At 36.4% G+C, this 22,070-nt stretch overlaps 1 protein-coding gene across 2 annotated transcripts in view; it reads right to left on the bottom strand.

Moving 5' to 3' along the window:
- COG6 (component of oligomeric golgi complex 6) overlaps nt 1–22,070 on the bottom strand; it is a 55,360-nt gene that overhangs the window by 19,807 nt on the left and 13,483 nt on the right. For both annotated transcript variants that reach the window (XM_082277576.1, XM_082277577.1), the window contains exons 5-13: nt 20,396–20,507; nt 18,330–18,412; nt 18,030–18,100; nt 16,764–16,857; nt 11,969–12,097; nt 11,767–11,858; nt 7,437–7,501; nt 3,549–3,640; nt 1,764–1,881 (exon numbers count right to left, since the gene is read on the bottom strand). In XM_082277576.1, coding sequence (XP_082133702.1) covers nt 1,764–1,881; nt 3,549–3,640; nt 7,437–7,501; nt 11,767–11,858; nt 11,969–12,097; nt 16,764–16,857; nt 18,030–18,100; nt 18,330–18,412; nt 20,396–20,507 — 856 coding nt within the window. The remainder of the gene's footprint in view (nt 1–1,763; nt 1,882–3,548; nt 3,641–7,436; nt 7,502–11,766; nt 11,859–11,968; nt 12,098–16,763; nt 16,858–18,029; nt 18,101–18,329; nt 18,413–20,395; nt 20,508–22,070) is intronic.

Here is a 22,070-nt window from a genome sequence, read left to right as displayed (position 1 = left end):
CCATACATCTAACAGTCCTCTAAATCTCTTAAAGCTTTTGACCTCAATTATATTCTGAGGAAAGAGCTTCATAGGGCACATAGGCAATGTAATATTGTCAACGTTTCAGACGTAATTTATAAATGTGTTTATGAGAAAGAGCAATATTATGATCTTTTCCCATTACATAGTAGGCTCGGTATGCCATTCATTACTTGTAATAAAACACCACTGAAGGTGGCAGTGCAATCACTGCCTTCATTTAAGGCCAGTAAAAGAAAATTTGACTACTTTATAAAACAATGACAGCATCAAGAACTGGTGACATCCAGACTGCAGGCTGAGGGAAGGGGAACTAAGGGGGCAAATAGAACTACACAACCTTCCCATAGTGACAATAGAAAGAACACACACTATGAACTAGGGGACCATAATTCCTTTATCATTCTTCTTCTGAATTCTACACATTTCCAAACTGAAAACAGTGTATCACCCAAAACAAAACCGCAAACACAGTGAGTTACAACTGATTTTCCTGTGAGTAGGGAAATCATGATGGATCCTGTTTGAGTACAGATGTAATACCCAACAGGATAAATAAACAGAAAAGAAATGAATACAGAGATGTTTTCAAGCCAAGAAAATGTCTTTCCTTGAGCACTTTGTAAGCAAAGAGCAGTCATACATTTTTGCTAAGGTACATCACTGATTTCTTTTCACGTTAGGACAACTTACACAAATATTTCATTTTAGCTTACATACTAGTAAATAAAACGTTTTTTGGCAAAATTAACGTTGTCCTTGCCCGTTGCATGTTTGAGGAACTCAGCTTTAGCTGATCCTTGAAGAAGCATTAATAGCAAAGGAACTATTATTGATCCGACACCGCATTCAAATGGAAGTACCCCACAGGAACAATGCATTAAGTGAACTTCAGAAGTATAGACTGTGGGTGGTAGCAGCTAAGGAGCAACCCAGTGAACAAACGAAACCACTGAAATGAATCACTGGGATATCTGGGAGAGAACAGGAGGAACACCTGCTTCTTTGAGAAAGGCATTCCCCAGCCCCTGCAGAAAGACAGGAAATTAGGACCGGACAGGCTGTGCTGAATGAGACAACTCATTCAGGACCACAGAACAACACTGACAAAACTCAGAAAACCTGACTGAGTGGCCAGCAAATTATAAGTCTTTTGCACAAAGAAGTTTCTGGAAAATAACATATTTTTTCAGGGAGGTTTTTTTTTTTTTGGTGAAGGTTAAATAATTTAGAAATGCATTTACAAATGTTACAGCAATGTTCATGTGGTAAAACTATTTTTATAATAGACAGAAAAGCCCGAATTTTGTTTTAGTTAGCTTACCATTTTGGGATATACAATGCAACTTCAAAAAAGGAACGATGCACAATTAACTACTGATCTGATGATGCATTAATACAAACTATACAGCTCAATTGCCTGACTTTGCTCTATTACACTTAAGAAAATTTCCTATTTTGTTGCTTCTCGTAGATTTTAAAAATATGTGAACTGCTCTGCAGAAAAATACTGCTAACAGCAGGATTTTAGCCATGTATCCACAAACCTCCCACTATCAATAGAATTAAAATATAAACAGCAAGTTTGTAATGTAGGTCCGTAACTAAAATACAGAAAACACAAGACTTCAGTTTCAGGAAAAGCTGACGTATAAAACAGCTATTTACCTGGTAGTCTTACTAGACAAAGGGAAAAAGAAACATGTCTTGAAATATGAAAGCTGTACAATTTTGAAACAAACCTTGTCCATTAGTTTACTTGCGTGAAGACTCAGGCTATTAAAGAATATTTTCTTGCTCAACAAATGCATTTCTTCTATTGTTGTCAACAGTGTGGCTGCACTGTTTCCTACAATACCACTGAAAGCAAAATTAAGATTATTTAACAAATCTAAAGGGGGAACAACATGCTAGTCAGATATTTAAATATCATTTCAAATAAGATTATTTTCAAAGTTGAAAATTTATAGCAAACAATTACAGGGAACAGTTCTCCATAATGGCTGAGAGATAAGTTGACTGTAAGAACAAGCACCATCAAGTATTTCATTAAGCAGATATTAAATACAGGCTATCAAACTTGCACCAACTTTTTTGTAGAGTACTGGGTTTTTGCTTTATTATGCTATAAATCCACTTCTGTTATAGAAAAGAAATTATGTAACAAAAAGAGTTAACAATATTCTATCATATTGCCTGCTAGGGATAGCATTACCTCTCTCCTTTCTTCACTGGGATGCTAGGCATCTCCAAAAATGTAAGAATTCATGCCTTGCTGTTCCAAGGGTTAAACTATCACTCAGCACAGACACCACATGCCCCTTAAATGGCACTACAGGACCAGGCTCCTCTCACAGATATATCCTCCCTCTGTCTATAGGAATTGCACTTTTAAGCTACAAACTGGCAGTGAAAATTCATTGTGTCATAACAGGACTAAACCTGTATCTCGATTTTCAGATTGTAATCTTGCATTTAAGAGATCATTTCTCAAACTGCTTTTTCCCTTCACTAGTGAGGTGCACCTTCTCTATACAAAGGAAACTATTCAGCTGGTAGAAGGTACTTCAGTGGTCTTTAAACATTGTGTTGTTAACAGGACAGAGACCAACAGACAAGACTGACTAAGACTTTCCATTTTAACATCACATTTTCAATTGCATCAAGCTTTATAACCACAGGGAAAATCTAACTTTGGAGACAGAAAAATGACACCAAAATCTTTTAGGATTTTTGGACAATAAAATTAGGAATAGCTCTTATATGTGTTCTACTATAGACCTGCCATCACAATTGAGGATTTTAAATAAGGTGGGAGGTGCCCAAGAACCACTTATCCCAGTCTGCCTGACATCTAAAATATTTTAGATGGAGAAGCTCAAGTAGTAATATTAATGTTTCCAAGTCTCAGCAGTTCAGTCCAGGGCTGTGGAGGAAGATTTTTCTGCTGCTGCTCTTTCTAACCAACATGAACTACAGCATATGCCACAATATATAAATTATATATAAATTAGCAGCTCTGGCTTTTCTTCAGTTCCTTTATTCCTGGTGGCATCTGGAAGCTTGGAAGGTGATCAGTGCATCTTCAACACTGAGATATGGAAGTGCATAATTAGGAAAAAAAAGTTATCAAAAAGTTATCAAAACACAATTGTTCAAACAAAACAAAAACAAACAAACAAACAAACAAACCCCAGAAGTAATTTCCTTTAATAACATTTCCTCAAAGGGAACTTGACTTTGTTATCTTAAATGCTTTGTAGAGTTTTTCTGTATACTATTTGAACGTACACAGAACAATAAAGAAAGAGTTATTGTGGCAAATTGATGCTATACTCCAAAGCAGTTTTGATATGAACTGAGGAATGGCAATGGGTAAATGGTTTCTGCTTGTTATCACATGTGTTTCTTCCTGATGCTATAGTGCAGAGCAACAACTAAGCAACATAAGTACTCTTCTTAGCAGATTGTTACATATACAACTAGGGAAAAAAGGCATTTTTAACATACTTTTTCATTTTGCATACCTGATTGTATGGTGGTAGAACTTGAGCAAATTAGAAATCTTGTACAGTAAAACTGCTCCTGGCTCAGCAACAATCACCTGCTCAATTCTAACCTGCATCATGAACAAATACAAACATCCTTCAGGTCATAAATTTCGAAAGCCAGCCTCCTATGACTTTATATGCAATGTATCTCTGATTTTTAAAAAATAAATTCAACCAGGAACAAATTTAAAAAAGAGAACATCCAGTTAACTACAACGTTCCAATTGAACCAAAGTGCTTCTGGGCTGCCAAGCATCTGGGCAGAAAACATGAAGGTATATGTATTCTTAAAAAAAGAAAAACTACAAACCCAAAAAGCTTTCCAAAAATCCTACAGTCCCTACAGACTTCTGCTGTTACTGGAAATTTAAAAATAATGAGATCATTTGATGGATTAATACTTGTACATACCGGAATCCTCCCCAGCACTGAATAGCAAGAACAGCTGCAATGCTGCAGAATCACACCTCTACAGCAGTAGACTTCTAGCATCATGCAGCAATTCAGAACATCAAAGTATTAGGTATTTTGCCCAACAAACAAACTTCACCTGGGCAAATACATTCCTCACTTAAATGAGAGCATATATATCTCCTACCAGTATCTAGTTAGATATATTTGAAACTAATAACCAGCTATGTTGACTGTTTATCTCAATCAGGAGATACTGGCTACACAACAAAATGGTGCTGACTGCCTTTACAGTTGGACATCTATGTCTTGTCTCCATGGTATACACAAGTCTCCACTCAAAAAAGCTACCCCAGGGTCGATCTTTATGCACTTATGAAGCAGAATAGACAGTGACTTATCACTGCACCATTACTGCACGTGCCTATGTGTGAAAGGGCTACACACAAATCAGCAGCCACTACCCACTCTCCCGAGTTATTTGCTGTTCAAAGGAACACAATGTGCTGCAGTGCCTTCATCTCAGAGCCAGCTGCAGGGAGAACCAACTAAGATTAGGCTTCCTCAATCCTTTCAGTTTGCATCTAATTCACAGACCAAAACCAAATAATACTTTTTAACTCTTATTCACAATACTTAATGCATAAAGTTTATTTCAACACAAAGGTGAACTTTGCTCTTCAGGGTGTTTGTATATACAAAGGTCTATATACAAATATCTGTCTCCAGTGTTACCTAGGTCATGCAGGCATGAATACTGAGCATATTCTAGTTGTACAGCAAAAGAGAATAGGGCAGGCAGGGGAAAAAGAGGGAAAAAAAATATTGACCAAAAAAAATGGGAATAACTAAAAGAAAATAATTAAGAAACTGAAAAAGACAGAACAGGCAGAAGGAGAGGGGAAAAAAGAGATTTTTAGGGTCATGAAAGAAAAATAAGAATTAAGAAACAAAGCAGGAAAAGAAGAAGTGCTGCTTCCCATACAGAAGTCTTCACTGCACTGGAGAACCAAAATTTGCAAGCGACTCAACCTAACCTGTTCAGGGAAGCTCTGGACTTAGAACTCTTCACTATTTTTGAGTCCTGTAGCCCTGTTGTTAGCTGACCATAAAAGACTACCTGGAGTCCACATAGGGCATCAAGGACATTTTGTTTTGAACTCATCTTAAATGCTACGGAGAATAGGAATAGTTTAATTTAAACATTTTTTAGGATTCTCCTGCCTCCATCTGAAATGAGAGGCCTGTGGTAATATCTACTACTAGGGAGTATTCAAGAGTCACTTGAATGCCTAAAACACAAACCACCTATGAGTAAGAAATGTGGGCAATTTAGACTGCATGTAAGCATAACTCTTCTACAATGTATTCCTCCAAACTGAGTCTATTCCTGTTGTTCCTCTGAACATGGTGGCTTGCAACTATCTAATTACCTATTCTGCATTGTATGAAGGCTCTTCTGCTTGGGGGTTTCTCAGGGGGATTCTTTCTACCTTTTTTTTCCTTCCCCAGGGGAAACAATAAAAGTTCCATACTTTTTACTGTAAAGTCTAGACTGGCAGTGAATTACCATAAGCTGCATTCTATTAAAATACAGAATACAACAGGATTGTATTAATTGTTCTTTTAAGATTTTTTTTTTTTCATTTTTACTTGCACAGTAACTAACTAACAACAATATTTCAGGGGTATTTCTAAAGAGACTAGCAGCATGCAAGTGTAAAGATTTTGGCAATCAAAATGAAAGGTGCTCTGTACTTAACTATAAAAATCTCAAGTACTAATATCTCTAAGACCAAAACTCCCTCTAACAGAGGAGTTTGATTTTATTCCGAATTAATTTTGTTGGGATGCACAGAAATACTGAACTCAAACATCAGCATTCAGTATTAACAGAACTGACTCAAGAACACAAAAAGTTTGGAAAATATCTTCCAAAAAAACAAAGCTGTGGTATCTGTCTGTTAGGGTAGTGTCATGGTATTTTCCAAAAGATCAAAAACTAAAAGGTTGTGAAGGTTGAGCATAATTCTGTGGCAACAGGCACAAAACTGAAATACAAGAGATTCTGTCTGAACATCAGGGAACACTTTTTTCTTTACTGTGCAGGTGGCTGAGCACTGGCATACGTTGTCCAGAGAAGCTGTGGAGCTTCCACCCTTGGAAGTATTTAAAAGTCACCTGGACACAGTCCTGGGCAAGCAACTCTAGGTGCCCCAGCCTGAGCTGGAAGTTCGGACCAAGTGATATCCAGACGTCCTTGCCAACATCAACTCTTCTGTAATTCTGTGACATTATAAATGGCACCTTTTTGAACTTTACCTCTCTCGAGACCTTATGCTTTTCTTATCAGTAACTTATGTATAGTATCCAGAAAGTAGCTGTTCACATTTGAGACTGAGTATTTGTCAACTGGATATGGTTGTTATAGTTACAGCATCCTAAGAGAAATTTATTATAATAGTATTTAGCACAGTAGATTTTACTTTAAAAACACTTGGATTTATACACTGCACAGTTGGGCAATAATGGGTATCAGCTTCATCACCTTGATTACTTCAGTGCTTATGTGAAGCACATTCAATAGACCAGTCACTCAATCATTTGATGGATCGTCATTAATTATTTCTATCAAATGCGTCCCCTAAACTTACTAAGGCTGTAGCTTGAAAAAAAAGACAAGTATGGAAGGATGTGACAGAAATACAAAAAACTGGGGTAGCAGAAAAATGGTAATTAGGAAACAAATTTTCATGGTGTCTTTCAAATACTAGAGCTAGAGTTATTAAACAAAACAAACCAAAAAAACCCAAACCACCAAAACCAATAAAACCCCACAAACCAGAAAAGGAACCAGCTTTCCACACAACAGAGTTGAAATGTTCACTTCCCTCCTGAAGGATATGTTGTGAATACCAACATTTTATATAAATTATAACAATTTGACATATTCATGCAAGAAAACATCCATTGAGATCTATTATATACAAAGAAGTTATGGCTCAGTAAGTCCTTAGTATATTCACAAACAGGCAAGGAAACTATCCTACAGAAATATGACACAGCTGCATAACCTGTATACTCTTCCCTAAGCATAATGATCACTATGAAAAACAGGTTAGTAAATTACATTGATTTTTCATTTGATTCACTACAGCTATTCCCATATACTTATCACAAAGCTGTATTTTTGTACATCAGCACTCAACCTAGGAAAAGTAAAACAAAATCAAGACTCAAATTTAGCATCCTAGTACCTCTCACTATATGACTATTATAAACTACATAACTACAAAGGAATCTTTAATTTGAGAAAAACCCTTCAGAAGTTGACAATCTAATTCTTAACCAAGGGCAATGAAAATACATTGAAAAGATGGGAGCACAAGTTCTAAAAAAACATGACAGAGCAGTTTTTGTATTTAGAGTGCTAAGGAAAACAAAATACTTCACCTTCAGAGGCCTGCAGACACCTTCTGTGATGTGCCCAACTACTTCTTGAATATTTTCTTCCACACCTATAGTAAAAGCAAACACATTCTAAGATTATGGAAATGTAATTCTCTTTTCTTCAAGACTATAAAACAAATAAACAAATGTAGGAGGTACTCCTCCCATAAAAAGCATTATGAACTGTATGTTCTTTTCTCCACATGACTAGTTCACACCTCCACTGTACTTCCAATCTAGCCATTAAGAAATAGCTGCATGGCAAAACAGTCCCGGAGTCATTACCTTTTGCTATGCAATTGTTTCCTAGTGCAACACAGTGCGTGAGGATTTGAAGTAGAATCAGCAAGGGGAAGAATAAATCACCTAGCAAGAAGCTGTCACAGTAAGGCTCAATATTAGCACTTCATGAAATTAAACTAGAAAAACACCAAAAAAACAACCAGGCCAGTGAGACGCTCAAGGAGCAGCAGTACACACCATTTTGAAAGGCCTGACTGGCAAATACACGTGTCTGTCAGTGTTGGATACTGACGAGCTCACGGCATTGTTACAAATGAAGCGACATGTGTACCTCCACACTACTGCGTGCTGCAGCCCTGGCAAACGCTTCCTCCCCAGCAGCAATTGAAACTCATCTTTCACAGAACGATGTACAAAAGAGAATATTGCCCTATCTTATCACGAAACACAAATGAATTGTTGCATGGCAACCAGTGCTGTCATAAATCAATCAAACTGAAAGCAACAGATCCTCAAGCTCTCACTTCAGTAACAACTCAGAACAGATTTATGGAGAAAGCAATACTTTAATTCTAATTTAAAACTTGTCAACAGGAGTTCATCTTCAGATGGGACCCATGCAATTAAAGAAAATAAACTGACTGTGACATGTGACAGAAATCAGGTGACCTGAAGCTATATTTTGCTTAGTTCAGACTAAGAGAAATTACCTCAGAGAATAAAAATAATGAAAGATCAGAGGTCTGTGCCAATGCCTCTTTACACCAAGTTACATGAAAAGCCACATAAGCAGTAACAACTGAATTCAGTGTGGTGGCTGTAGGAATTTCAACATACTGAATTAGTAAGGTAATTAAAAACATGCTTATATACTTCAGTACTGATATCAAGGCAGAAAGCAAGATTACAAACCACACCGTGCATGCTCTTTTACGTAATGGCTAGCTCCCAGACAGACCTTAGCAATTTACACATTTTTTAGTAGGAACAGTCACACTTGTACCGTTCATCAATGTAACAAGCACCTAGCACATATTTGCAATAGTGTATCTAGACCAGATTGACTTAAAAACAAGTTGTTTGGTATGAAAATTTTAGCTCAAAAAATATACAAGTTTGAATACCAAAGGACATGGAATAAAAATTTTGATATACCACATGCTTGTGCCTTCGCATGTATTTTCATGTCCAATTAGAATATCTGGATTCCAAAAGCAGTGAAATCTTCCAGCAGAATGGGTTACATAAGTGTGCAAGTTTGACATAAAAGAATTACAGAATAAACAATTCTTAGAGGTCCAAAATAACTTTCAGAATACAGCTCATAACTGAAGATACGCTTCCAACTCCTTTGTAAACCATATATAATTTTTCTCTGTGTATCCTTCTATAAAAGGAGAGATCTTTTTTTTGGACTTAGTTTAGCTTCTGTTCTCCATCTGGGTTCCTGTAACTCCATGAAAAATTGGTTTCTACTGCATCTCTTAAAATGCCTGCAATTCTCCATTCCTTTCAAGTAGAAGATCTCTGTATGACTGCAAGGCTCCTGCTAGCAGAGTACCTAAACTCTGAAGAGGAAAACCAGATGCTTTAGCTTGTCCAGCAAAAGAGTTAAAACTTTTCTGACTGTGTTTTCAGTGCTTAAAATTTTAATAGCATTTTTGATCAGGTTAATTTTAAACAGCAAATTTTTTCAAGCTTAACACTTTAAAACTTTTAAAAAGCCATTTTTGCATACTCTGCTTATGGGCTACATAGTTAAAAGTAAAAACTGAGATGGAAATGTTTCTCAAAAAAAGTGTCATTCATACAACTTTTCATCCAGTGGGACCAAATCCACCTGTATCGTACCAACAGGTATGGCTTTTCTTGTTGTTGTTTTTGAGAAGGGAAATCTTTGTATAGCTGTGATTTGCCACACTCTTCACAGCCCTGAAATTACACAGGGCTTATAGGAGAATTTAAACAGAAATCTGAACTCAGAACAGATACACCTGAACGAAAATAATAGAAGCAGTTCCATCTGCAAAAAACTACTCAAGTTGAAGTGAAAACATCTGACTGACCTAGCTTCAGACTGCCAGATAGGTGTTTTATCTATGACAGTTGCTTGGGCTCCCTCTACAGGGGAATGGAAAAAAAATCCCAGTTTGTGATGAAAGTCTCCAGAAATGCTTACATTAGATCTCAAATTTTGTTGGGAAGATCTGCACTCTGAAGATGCAAATCTCTGTCCTTATCTTTAACTGCAAATAAACAAGATGTCCACTTGTTAAACGGCTACATGAAATTAACTCAATTTTTACTGTAACCTGCACAGCCAGACACCTAAGACTGCACAAAAGCACAGAAAATTCAACTTGAGTTTCTCAGTACCACAGATACTTTCCTCACTACCAATTCAGGATCTAAATTTATAAAGAACATATAATGTCAAGGTACTTCAGGGCTTCACTGCCCATAAATGTTTCTTGCTAAATCCAGTGGTATCCTATTAAGTACTGTTTTGTCTTACAGACCTTATCAAATCACCACCCTTGCCATCAAAAAAATTACCCCGAAGACACAGAGGAATAGCTACAGACAGCACCTCCCAAGCTTTGTTGCTCCCAGTATGAGAGTAAGAATTCCTCTTTACATTTCTTGAAAACTACAACAGTGATAGCAGATCCACTCCTGGAGAGCTTAGGAAAACATATTTTTCCTTCAGACTGAAACACTGAATCTCTTGTTTATACCAGTCTCTCCACAAAAAGGTTTTGGCTCATGATTTTTTGTTGGAAACTTCTACCCCAAATATTTATATTCTCTGTATTATCAAGTATCTTTCTCTGTGGCTGAAAAGCTCTAAATATATCTCATTTCATGGTCATATCATCTCAGCCCGACGTCCTGTCAGAAGGCCAAAGAACTTCATAGTTAAGCAAAGCACTAGACAAAGAAGTGGGAGAATTTCAGAACAAAATGCAGCAGCAGAAGTCCAGCCCACAGCAGGACCAGACACATTTACATGCTCCATGGGGCCAGCTTTCCAGCAGAAGCAAGTCATCTACAAAGAACTGCCATGTCTTTTTCTCTACACTAAAACCATCATGAGGCCTGCTTTCCTGTCTCCCTGAAATAGTGTCAGCAAACAATATTAAATTCACTACTATAGTACACTGCAATTGTAGTTAAAAAACAGCATTCCTCCAGTTTGATTTACAACAGGTCCTAAACAGCCTCCTTTCCCATATACCATTAATAAGGAAAGCCAATTAATACTTACAGCATTAAGGAAAATCAGAATACGTATTCACTTTAAAACCCAGAGTAGGACTGAGACATACAATCTAAAGAGCTCACCAGATACAGATCAAATGTAAGTTCTTACAATGAGTTTGTTACAACTGAGTACACATGCTTAATTTCTAAAAAATACCTTTCTCTGAAGCTATGGTGGCAAACCATTCTAAAGTTTCTACAGGATAAAAGTCTTTAAAGTATAGGTTCAATCTACTGAAAACAAAGCAAAGGGGCTAAAGACCAAGCATGAGAATCTGCAGTTCTGAAATGAAGGAGAGCTTTGATATTAAAAAGCTTCATCTATCTGTGAGCAGCCTACTTCAACCTCTATAAATCTGGAATAATGTTAAATGACAGATGAAAATTCCATTTTCCTTGTAGCATAGAATGAAGAGACTTACAGGAACAAGGAATGATATTTTTAAAAAATTACTAAACAAAAGAGCAAAGGCATAATGGAAATTATCAACGTAATAAGCAATAGCAATGTTTTCAAGGAAATTACAATATTTGAAATACATTACAAACAATTTTTGAACTCTCAGCTACACTCTAAAGTGCCACTTTGTAAATTTAGTGTAAATCTATTATAAGTACAGTAAAATAAACAAGTACATTTTTAAACTCTGTTTTGTTATGGGCCTTCTTTTGGCAGAATGGAACCACCAGCTATTCCGAGATTATTTCGAGGATAAATTTAAACTCAGACTTTTAACTGAAGCCCAGCCTAAGAAACCAATCGCACTTGCTTACTTATCACAAACTTACTATCACTTCATAATTTATGTTTTAAAACCAGTACTACCTTGAATAGTTACAAGCTTTAACATAGCTTCTAAGTGTTCTTTCTCAGAAGCTGTAGCTTGATGCAACCAGGCCAGCATGTCTCCTACATACCTACACAAAGACAGAAATTTCAGTGTAAATCAATGGTTTATGGAGTCAGGAATTCAAAATGCCAACCAAAAAAAAATATTATTTCATATACATTCTTGTTAGTACTGTACCTCAGAGGATCATGAGAGTGCATTTCAATAGGGCGGGGAGTACCTCCCAGGCCTCCTCTAGTAAGAGCATCTATAAAGCCACGGACTACAGCACTCCTTCTAGCTGTCCCAAACTCATCCAGTGTGTATCTGTTATTGAAACATGAAAACAGGTTAAAAAAACCAGTTTCCCTCACCACAGTTGATTAGTTCAACTTCACAGCTAATACAACTACCTATTTTTATGGTTCTAGAAAATCTTGCATCAATACTTCTACGATAAAGCATTCAAAATCATCTGATGATGTCAGAATTTCCATCATCCTGCCCTGCCTATGGTACATCTGACAAACAGGAGATAAGAAGAGAAATTTCATGTTGTCACCTGTCTGTTCTAAAGCAAATGTGTAAGATGAGACAAGACTTCTGATATTGCAGACATGCGCTGGAATATATAGTTTTACATATATATATATACACACACACACATAGACACAGTCCTTTTCTCCTTTCTTCATTGGACAGCTCTTAAGTTTCCAGGCGAAATTAATTATCTGTCACATTTGTGGGGTTTTTCTACTGGATTTGAACAGTTTTTCTAGTGTTCCTCCTCTGACACCATTGCAAAATAGACTGAAGTAAGTACTTGGCACTGTGTTTCCTACACAGGAGCACTGGCAGAAGCTGTAGTCTTTCCAGGATCAGGTTACTACTATTGAAAAAAAAGAAGGGTGGGGGTGAGGGTAGAAAATCAAGTGACTGCTGCTGCAGAGTGTCCTGGGGTGCATCAGGCACAGCACTGTCAGCTGGACAAGGGAGGGGATTGTCCTGCTCTGCTCTGCACTGGAGAGGCCTCACCTTAAGCCATGTGTGAGTTTTGGTTGATACAATATAAACAAGACATTGAGTTACTAGTGATTGTCCAATGGAGGACCACGAGGATGGTGAAAGGCCTTGAGGGGAAGCCATATGAGGAGCAGCTGAGGTCACTTGGTCTGCTCAGCCTGGAGGAGACTGAGGGGAGACCTCACTGCAGTTACAACTTCCTTGTGAGGGGAAAAGGAGGGGCAGGCACTGATCTCTTCTCTGTGGCGACCAGTGACAGGAACTGAGGGAATGGCCTGCAGCTGTGTCAGGGGAGGTTTGGTTGGGATACTAAAAAAAAATTCTTCACCCAGAAGGTGGCTGGGCACTGGAAGAGGCTCCCCAGGGAAGTCACAGCACCATCCTGACAGAGTTTAGGAAGTGTTTGGACAATGCTCTCAGGCACAGGGTGTGACTCCTGGGGATGGTCCTGTGCAGGGCCAGGAGATGGACTCAATAATCCTTGTGGGTTTCTTCCAACTCAGCACATTCTGTGATTTTCTTGACCCCTCTAAACATACACTAGAGAGAACTTTTCCTTGACCCTCCCATTCCCTTACCCCACAGAAATAAATAAATGAAAACTCAGCTTTTCAATTTTTGTACACATAAGCATCTTTGACAGGTTTGGGACTCTTGTTTGCATATGGTCCAGGTGATTGACAGAAGCAGCAATTTATTGTACTGCAACAAAAGGCTTCTTCCTTCTTCTAGGCTACCACATGACTAGTAGGAACAAGCTTACATTCGTTTGATAGTTGTTCACTGATTTTAATCAAAGAAGTCTGAGCTAGATATTTAATAGATGAACAATTACAGCCCAGAGTGCTGCATCTTAAGTGGCTTGCTGGTGGTAGAGGAGGTGCCAATAACTTACACATGGCTCATTTCTTGAGCAGGCTACCTTTCTGTTTGCATTGAAGCATGAAAGCAAGTGAAGGATGGGAAATGAACACTGGTAACATCCCTGTTATACTTGCAAGCCACAGAACATTTCTATTTTTTTTAAACTGATTTAAGCATTTTGAACAATGCACAAACTACAAAGGGAAAAAGAAAATACACATTACAGTTTATTTTTACAATATAACTGAAAAAATGTCAAAGAGTAAGCACGGTGTCACCTACCCATGACACCCAGCAGAGGAATAAGTATAAAATAATAAAAAGAATGTTATTCACTGACTTATTTAAGTCTGCATTTAGTAAGTACTGCACTCATTTAATAGAGGTGGAGAACAAAACTTAAAAGAAAATAATATATGGTTTCAAAAATGTTTGACATTAATTTCAATTAGATTTCTACTCTACCATAAAAAGTCTGAGGGAACCTTCAGTTTTGTTCCTTTCAATTATTATTTGAAAGAGGTGGGGAAAGAGCACACTGAAGAATCTGGAAATTTCTGTTTAAGCCTTTTTCTTTATACACTGTACTTGTTAACTCAGAAAGTAAATATCTGCAATTAAAAAAAGTCTAACAAAATAATTCTAATAAATTACTATTTACAAAAATGATGCAATTAAAAGTGGAAGAGATCTAGGATCTGACAACTGCCCACTGTCTAGAATGAGCAATATTGGAATGAAAAATCTCAAGTGTCTATAGAAACCAGTTAGCTTTTTTTCCTCTCCAATAAGCAGCTATACAATAGATCGTTAAATATACAGCAGTGAAACGGATCTTAACATTATTAGATTTGAAAATAGCATTTAATAATGATAACTTTGCTTTAAAAAGAAAACTACTAATTTTCTTTTTGCTCTCAGTAGAACAGGGTATATAGCATTACAAAATCCTGCATCTTAAAAAATTCAGCAATAACTGTTATTTACACTAGAACACAGTATTTACTGCTATGTTATTACACATACTCATGATCGGAGAAGAAAACAACATCTGGATTCTTTTCAACCCAGTCTTAATGTTTAAAATATACAGTAATGATCACTGGGGAAAGAGGAAGGAGGTAGAAAAATTTGGAAACCTGAGTGGATGTTGGAAGAGGTACACTGCTTTGAGCTATGTCTCCATGCATTTTCTAGGAAACAGTTTTCAATTCTTCTGTTAGAGCCAGGAAGTGAAAACCAATCTGAAATGTTTATTTTACATCCCTACTGACTGCAGTTCCCCAAAGTCTATCCATGGTGCAATCCTTCTGACACTTTTAACAAAATATAAGTCAATATAAGGAAACAAGAATTTGTAGATTTGTTTCTACACTCTTGTCCTTCTCCATCTTATTCACTTTCAGTCAATCAAATCACAATCTTTATCAGATGCAAGAGCACTGATTTGGAGGGAAAGTGTTTAGTTCACATGGCAGTGCTTATACACAAAGCAAAAAACAAAATTATTTTCTTTTGTGACTTAACTTCTACATTATGAACTCAGCACTTTGTTACTTAAAGGTATACAAATTTTTTTTGAAGGGAATAAACTAAATCTTGAGATTTAAAATGTAAAGCATCAGTACTGCAATTTTGATAATACTGCTGTAGCAAGTAATTAAGCCTGATAATCTGTATGAGAGACACGTGCCTGCATCTTCTAGTCGTGTTTATTTTTTGCCCTTTTGGTAGAGGAAAGGTCTTACCTATCAATCTCTTTGCTAATACTATTACTATTGTTTGTGAGAGAAGTGTCAGAAAAAAAAAATTCTCTTTTGCAGATTCATTTTAGACTGGCCAGCAGTGGATTTATACACAAGATGGGCTTTTTTCCCTGAACTAAGAAAGCAAAACAATGATTTTATGAAGTTTTATAGTATCATATTTCAACAAAGTATTCATTACAGAAAATAAAACTGTATCTAAAAAGAACCCCATAAAATGTTGCAAACAGAGTAGTGCCCAACCTTTTGCAGTTTTAAAAGAGGGTGTAGAAGACAGAATGCAAGAAAGGACTGCAATCCCCAGCTATGGCCCGAAATACTGCAACACACCACATCCAACAGCTGGGGAGGTCAAGTGACACCACTTCTCCCTCACATTAACCAGCAGAGCTGACTGATCATGTCAAGATCTGAGCGTTCTCTCACACTGACAGCATTTTAAAGGTGCATGTGCACTATTCATTTTTCCTGTGAAGGGCTGCATGGAGCTTTACAGTGTCATGTACCTACAGCTTTGCACACCTGACACTCTTAAAGACAAGGGTAGCCTTTGAAAGGATGCCTGTTACTCTGCTGTCCTGGATACCTGAAAGTACCAGTAGTCCTGGTAGCTGAAAGTAATTTGCAATGGTTGCAAATTTAAAAAAAACCCAACGAAAACAAAAATCCCAAAAACCAAAGAAGGGTAAATACCACCTCTTTGGGTATGGTCACCCCAATAAACAGTTCTTAGAGTGCCACCTCGTGGCTGGCTCTCCTAACTACCATTTAATTTACTTCGACAACTCTTCAGCAAGTTCTGAACAAGAACAGTAGTATTTTACATGTAGATATAGATATATAAATATCTCTAAACTTTAGAGGTCTATATGTAGAAGTTTTTAATAGATTACTGTATAACTCATAATGGAAGACATTCTTACTACCACAGGCATTTCAGTAAAAGCTAATTAGCCTTTACCAATTTTTTACTTTGGGGATTTAAATGACACAATCACATGTTTTGGACAGGATTTTTTACTTCAGAAAAATCCTAGAATGAGAGCGCAGAAATTAACAATTCATTTAAATTAAAACAGTCTGACATTTTAATTTAATTAGAAACTTGTGATGTAGAAAAAGTCCAATGACATTTCCTGTACCATAATTACATCAAAAAGACTTTTGAAATTTAAAGTAGTTGAAATATGATTTTTTTTAACTTAAGTTTCTGTGTTGTTTTAAATTTGACAGAGGACCAAAGTGCCACCAGCCTTGGCACTGTAATTCATACCCATCTTTAAGTTTTATAAGCTCAAAATACTAGTTTCTGTTAGAGGTAATAGCAAACATTTACTTACTTGTACAGGACAGGTCTATCTTGTAAGGCTTCCATGGCTTGAGCGAGAACTGGAGAAATGTCACATGATTCTTGTGTCAATGTCCTGCATTCATCTATAAAATATCAACCCAAATAAAAGCACATTCTTTACACTGTAATACATTTTATACGGGTTGTCAAACAAGAAAATGAGTTAAAAACTCAAAGGCTTTTGATTTTGAAGACTTCAGAATATGCTACCTGGGCTAGTTAGTGTTAAAACAATTAAATTCCCCTGCAAGCAGTACTGTAAAATACATGTCCATCACAAACTTCAACAATAAAAAAGATTAAAGGAAGCTTAGTATTTGTTTGCGCCCACATACAAATGTTGACTCATTCAACCTTCATAATGTTGTTGGGCTCCTTTGTAACTGTTTACCGCACTTAGGTAAACTATTAAGAAAAAATGGAGCAAGTACTTAAGCAAGCTACGTGTTTTGCTATTTGGTTCTGTTATTTTTTTTCTTTCATCAAAGTAACTACATAAACTTGTATATTCCAAGCAAGAATGTGAAAATCATATAAACTAAATCAATCATTGGCAGAAAAATTATGACTTTTCATTAGGGTGAAACCACAACTATTATCTGAGGTTTCAGCATCCACTGAAGAACAGCTAATGAATATAAAAATCACAATGCACCATTTTTTTCCCCCATGAATCCTACTGTCAGTGAGACAGTCTCTTGCTTGGGAGAAGAGGGAAGCAATAAAAAATGCATCTATATTTTACATTATCAAGGTATTACACTGAACCTGGATGGCTACATCAGGAGTACATATGGAAAAAAAAAAAAACAAACCCAAAAGCCTACTCTCATTCTAAAGAGCACCCTGACAAAAGGAGGTGGCTTTTTTTTTTTTATTTTCTAAAAGTAATCCACCACTAAACTGGATTTTACTATCAAATCATTAAAACCAACAACTTCCCTGTAACTCGCAAGGAAATGAAATTCAATATAATTAAAAATTTGTTTGGACTACCAAAATGTAGTAGTTGTCTTTGTGGAAAACCATCTACTAAAAACACAAATAAATAATCCACTTTTATAATGATGAAATTGGCCCAAAAAATTAGAGAATCACCAATTAACTATTTGGTTCAGAACACATCTTTCTCTAGGAAGGAAAGAAAAATGCTAATGCATCTTGGAAAGGGTTTTTGCTAAGTTCAATCCACATGAAAGAATTAAAGGAATCATTATAATAATATTCATAAACATAAAAACATTCTTAGTCCTACTTTGAGTCCATCTGTAAAGTCGTTCATAAGATGTCTCTTGCAGTAAAGCCATCTGTTCCATAATTTCCAAACTACAAGACAAATACAAAGTTTATTTGCAAATACTATTTTAGGCAGTACTAGCAAAGGCATGTGCAAGTCAAACATACCATTATTAAATTTTTGAGTATTTTAAAATGTTGTTTGGGTTTTTTTTGCAAAATATTCTGTACAGTCATATGAAGCAAAGAATGAGACCTTGCTTTAACTTCTGCTTTTAACTGTAAATGGTTCTCTTGTGCTCATTTAAGTAGGACTCACCCTGCCCTTTGCTGATTTGTTCGGAGGAGAATCTTGACATCATCATGAATCTGTTTTACTCGTCCCAAAGCCTTGAAAAAATCCTAAATCAATTTAAAAATAAAACACAAACAGTGTGTAAAAGCAGTAATTTCTATCCAAATCTCTAGCACTCTATACTCCCTCTTTCAATTCCATTCTTAAGTTTCCTGCAGGTCTGTGTTCCAAATGCTGCTTTTAAAATTCACACCCCGCCTCTGCCACTTCTTATCTTTCATTCCACCCTAAGAGACTTAAGATTTTTTAGTTTCCCATTGCATCAAACTCTTCTTCCACCAAAAAAAAAAAAAAAGCAGTAAAGATGTGTTTTTAATCTGTCTTGGTAGTATGTGTGTTTACCATTCATTAGGTAACACTCTAGGGAGATTTTTGAGGACACTGCTATGCATGACATCACTGTCTCCCATTACTGTTAGCCACTAAAGAGCAAAATGAAACTTTGTAAAGTACAATGATTTCAGGTTGATATTTTTTATATTCATAAAATGGGGTAACTATTTCTAAAAAATATATAGATATTAAAAAACCCCATTTGCAATAGATTAGACTAAGGTTTTCCAAAACAACCTTTCTCTGGGGAGTAACTCAACAGCAGCAGTGAAGAAAAAAACCCAAACCCTAGAAGACAAGGACAAATGGCTAAAAAGGTTACTTTGTTACTGTTTCAGAGTGCAAATGGAAACCCAGTAACAGTTTCAAACATGCCTTCTTATGAAGACATATTTCAAATGCCTTGGAGGAGACCAGCTAATTCTGATGCAACTGTTTGTTACATCCTTTGTAATTTGAATACAGTTTGCTCAGGAAAGTAGTTTCATTCTGGTTCAAGTCACATAAAAATAGACATATTCCAAGTAAAACAGGCCAGCAATTTAATCTACTGCCTTACATCAATTGTGTTGAAGACCATGTTTATAAAAACCCAAAGTACTCTTCCTTCAGGAAAAAAGAAAATTTCCAAACCAGAAGTCTGACTAAAGGTGTTTTAAGCACACTGCTTGACTCTATCAGAGGGGAAATGCACACACATGATGTTACTGAAGTCTGCCAACTAAAGCAGCACAGCTGTTTCATCTCAGTCACTTCTGCACATTTTTCAGACAAAGTATCAAACAGACCAATCACGGAGTAACTGGCACAGCCCTGCTGTCATTGTTCCCTGCAATACGTGCTTTCTAGAAACCTGAATGTTATTTCATGGCAATAGTGGTACAAAAGCATACAGCAATTACTCAAGTGCACAATTATTTAGCACAATCCATTTATGCTTTCATTAGCACTGTTTATGGTTATCAGTTCCATGTTTTGAATAGTGCTTTAACTGCGAACAGGATGCCTGTGAAAATGAGATAAATCTGGACTACCTGCTGAGACATAGTATGGGAAGCTTTCCATGCAACTACAATAATAAAAAAGTCTATTAAGTATACTCAATTCTTTCATTATTCAGATTGCTTTTACTGTAGAGCAAGTTTCCTTTTACTGTGTCTTCTTATTCAAACCATAAACATATTCCAAAACTTGTTCTGGAAGGTAGCTAAAGCAAATCAACACCTAGTATCTTCAGCAACCAAATAACATTGAGGGAAAGCCCCAGCTTATACTGTTTCAAGTCACTGAATACCTATATATGTGAATATGCAAAATGTACACACATATGCACAAAGGCAGTAGTAGAGAGCTTCAAGCTTCTCATTTGCTTTGAGTGTCATGAAGTTTTAAAATGTCTTCACTGAAAATTCACACTTCATAAAGGTCTTTTTGAAGTGTAGAACCCCATGAGAGCTCATTTGCCTCAAACTCATTACATCACTACACAAACTAGAATTTAATGTAGATTTTCGTTCTCTTTACCTGAATCTTTCATCACACATTTCACACTCATCAGAAATTCACCATTCTGTTAAAAGGTACATTCCTCCATAAGAAATTCAATTGCAAACTGAAAATAAGATCTCGTGTACAATTCAGCGAAGGCATTTCTACATTTTAGTTCAGGGCAAAGATTTTAATGTTCATTGAGCTACCTCAGTAATTGGCTCATCCTTCGTGCCTCGAAGCAGACTCATTTCATCTGGTGTCAGCTGGAATTTTGCTATGAATGCATCTGCAACTTGTGCTTTCATTTCTAATCTCTGACTGTAATAAAACAAAGTGAAGAGATTATTAGTTTTTTATGCTTATCCCAAAGACTTCTTTTTCACATTTGTACTTTTGGAAATACAACCAGCAGCAGAAATTGGTATTATTAAATTACAATAGCACATTCTTGCCATCAAACACTCGAGTTGCTTTTTCACATACAATTTTCTATTAAGCTTACACAGATTATTCAGTAAAGACAATATAAAGGCATGTTAACACATTCGAAAATTACTAAGTTCTTTAAAATAATATTCCTTTAGCATTTGTATCATAAGTTATCTAATCCAGATACTTTGTGCTTGTACACCTGTAATGCTTGCAGTTATTTCCTTTCAAATTCACCAAGGAAAGGAAAAGCCTATAGTACCCAAAATGACAAAATTAACCTTAGATTAATCTACTTTTCTGCAGAGCAGATCCATTTCTTTGTAACACCATACAGTTGGGATATCGATTCACTAATCTCACAAGCAATCAAAATGCAATGGCTAATTCTCTTGTTGACTACCCTTCCTGAAACAAACAGAGCTGGAATGCAATAAGCAAACACCATCTCATGGGCAGCATTTTCCTGCACGTTTTGTCACACACCTCACAGCCACAGAAGGACCCAAATGGAATGGACTGGGACTCCTATAACAACAGAAAATTTCCTCAAACTGTGGTTTGAGCACAGAGTATTCCAGGAAATAAAGACTACTTTTTCAGGACATTGAGATGGCACTAATTAGTTATTTGCAGAAGAATAAGGCTCAATTCCTTTAAGATCATTTCAGCGTCCAATGTGATATAATTACTGCAAGATAAATACACAGTTACTACAGGGTGGTAAGACAGGCAAGTGCACTTCTATATACTGTATAATTAAATTTCCTTGCAAGATCAAAGCCTGGAAAGTAAGCTTCCATTTATTTACCCCTTCTTTACTATCCAGCTAGTATGTGGACTTCATTCAGCTAAGAAGTGTGGAAAACTGGCTTCCCTTCTGTAGACATGGATGACTTTCCTACCCTGCAGTTCCACCAACTCTTTTAGAGATCAGATTAAATGTTCTGCAATTGTCAATGCTCTAGCATACTGAACAGCAGGAGGGAGAGTAATATAAAATCCAACAGTGCTTTAACAGTAAAATTTATGAAAATCAAAGGGGAAAACAAGCCAGTACTTCTAAGTTACACAGAAGAGACCTAATCAAAAAAGAAAACCAAAAACTCGTATGCTTTAATACCACATCTTGAATTGATAATTCAGGTTTCACTGGGGTCCTAGGCAAATATAATGATTTTATCTTTACATTGGCAGTTTTGCAATGCTTAAAATCAATCTATCTATTTAATTTTCTCTAAGTAAACTCTACAATTTCAAATTTTGGGTCTCCATGAAGCCAAATGTTTCTCAGAAAAGGAACAAGAGTGATGGAGGATGATTTTGACCAACTATACAGGCAGATGCATCCACGAAAAATCATGGCACTTTCCAACACAGTGGAAGGGGAATGGAACAACACCATTTTGAACACATTCAAGGAAGATTTATGTGGTAAAACCTGAAAAGAGC

This window comes from Coloeus monedula (assembly GCF_965178545.1).
Source record: "Coloeus monedula genome assembly, chromosome: 3".
In the NCBI taxonomy this organism is placed as follows: Eukaryota; Metazoa; Chordata; class Aves; order Passeriformes; family Corvidae; genus Coloeus; species Coloeus monedula.
Note: the sequence above shows the minus strand (reverse complement) of the source record. Positions and strands in the feature narration are given on the sequence as shown.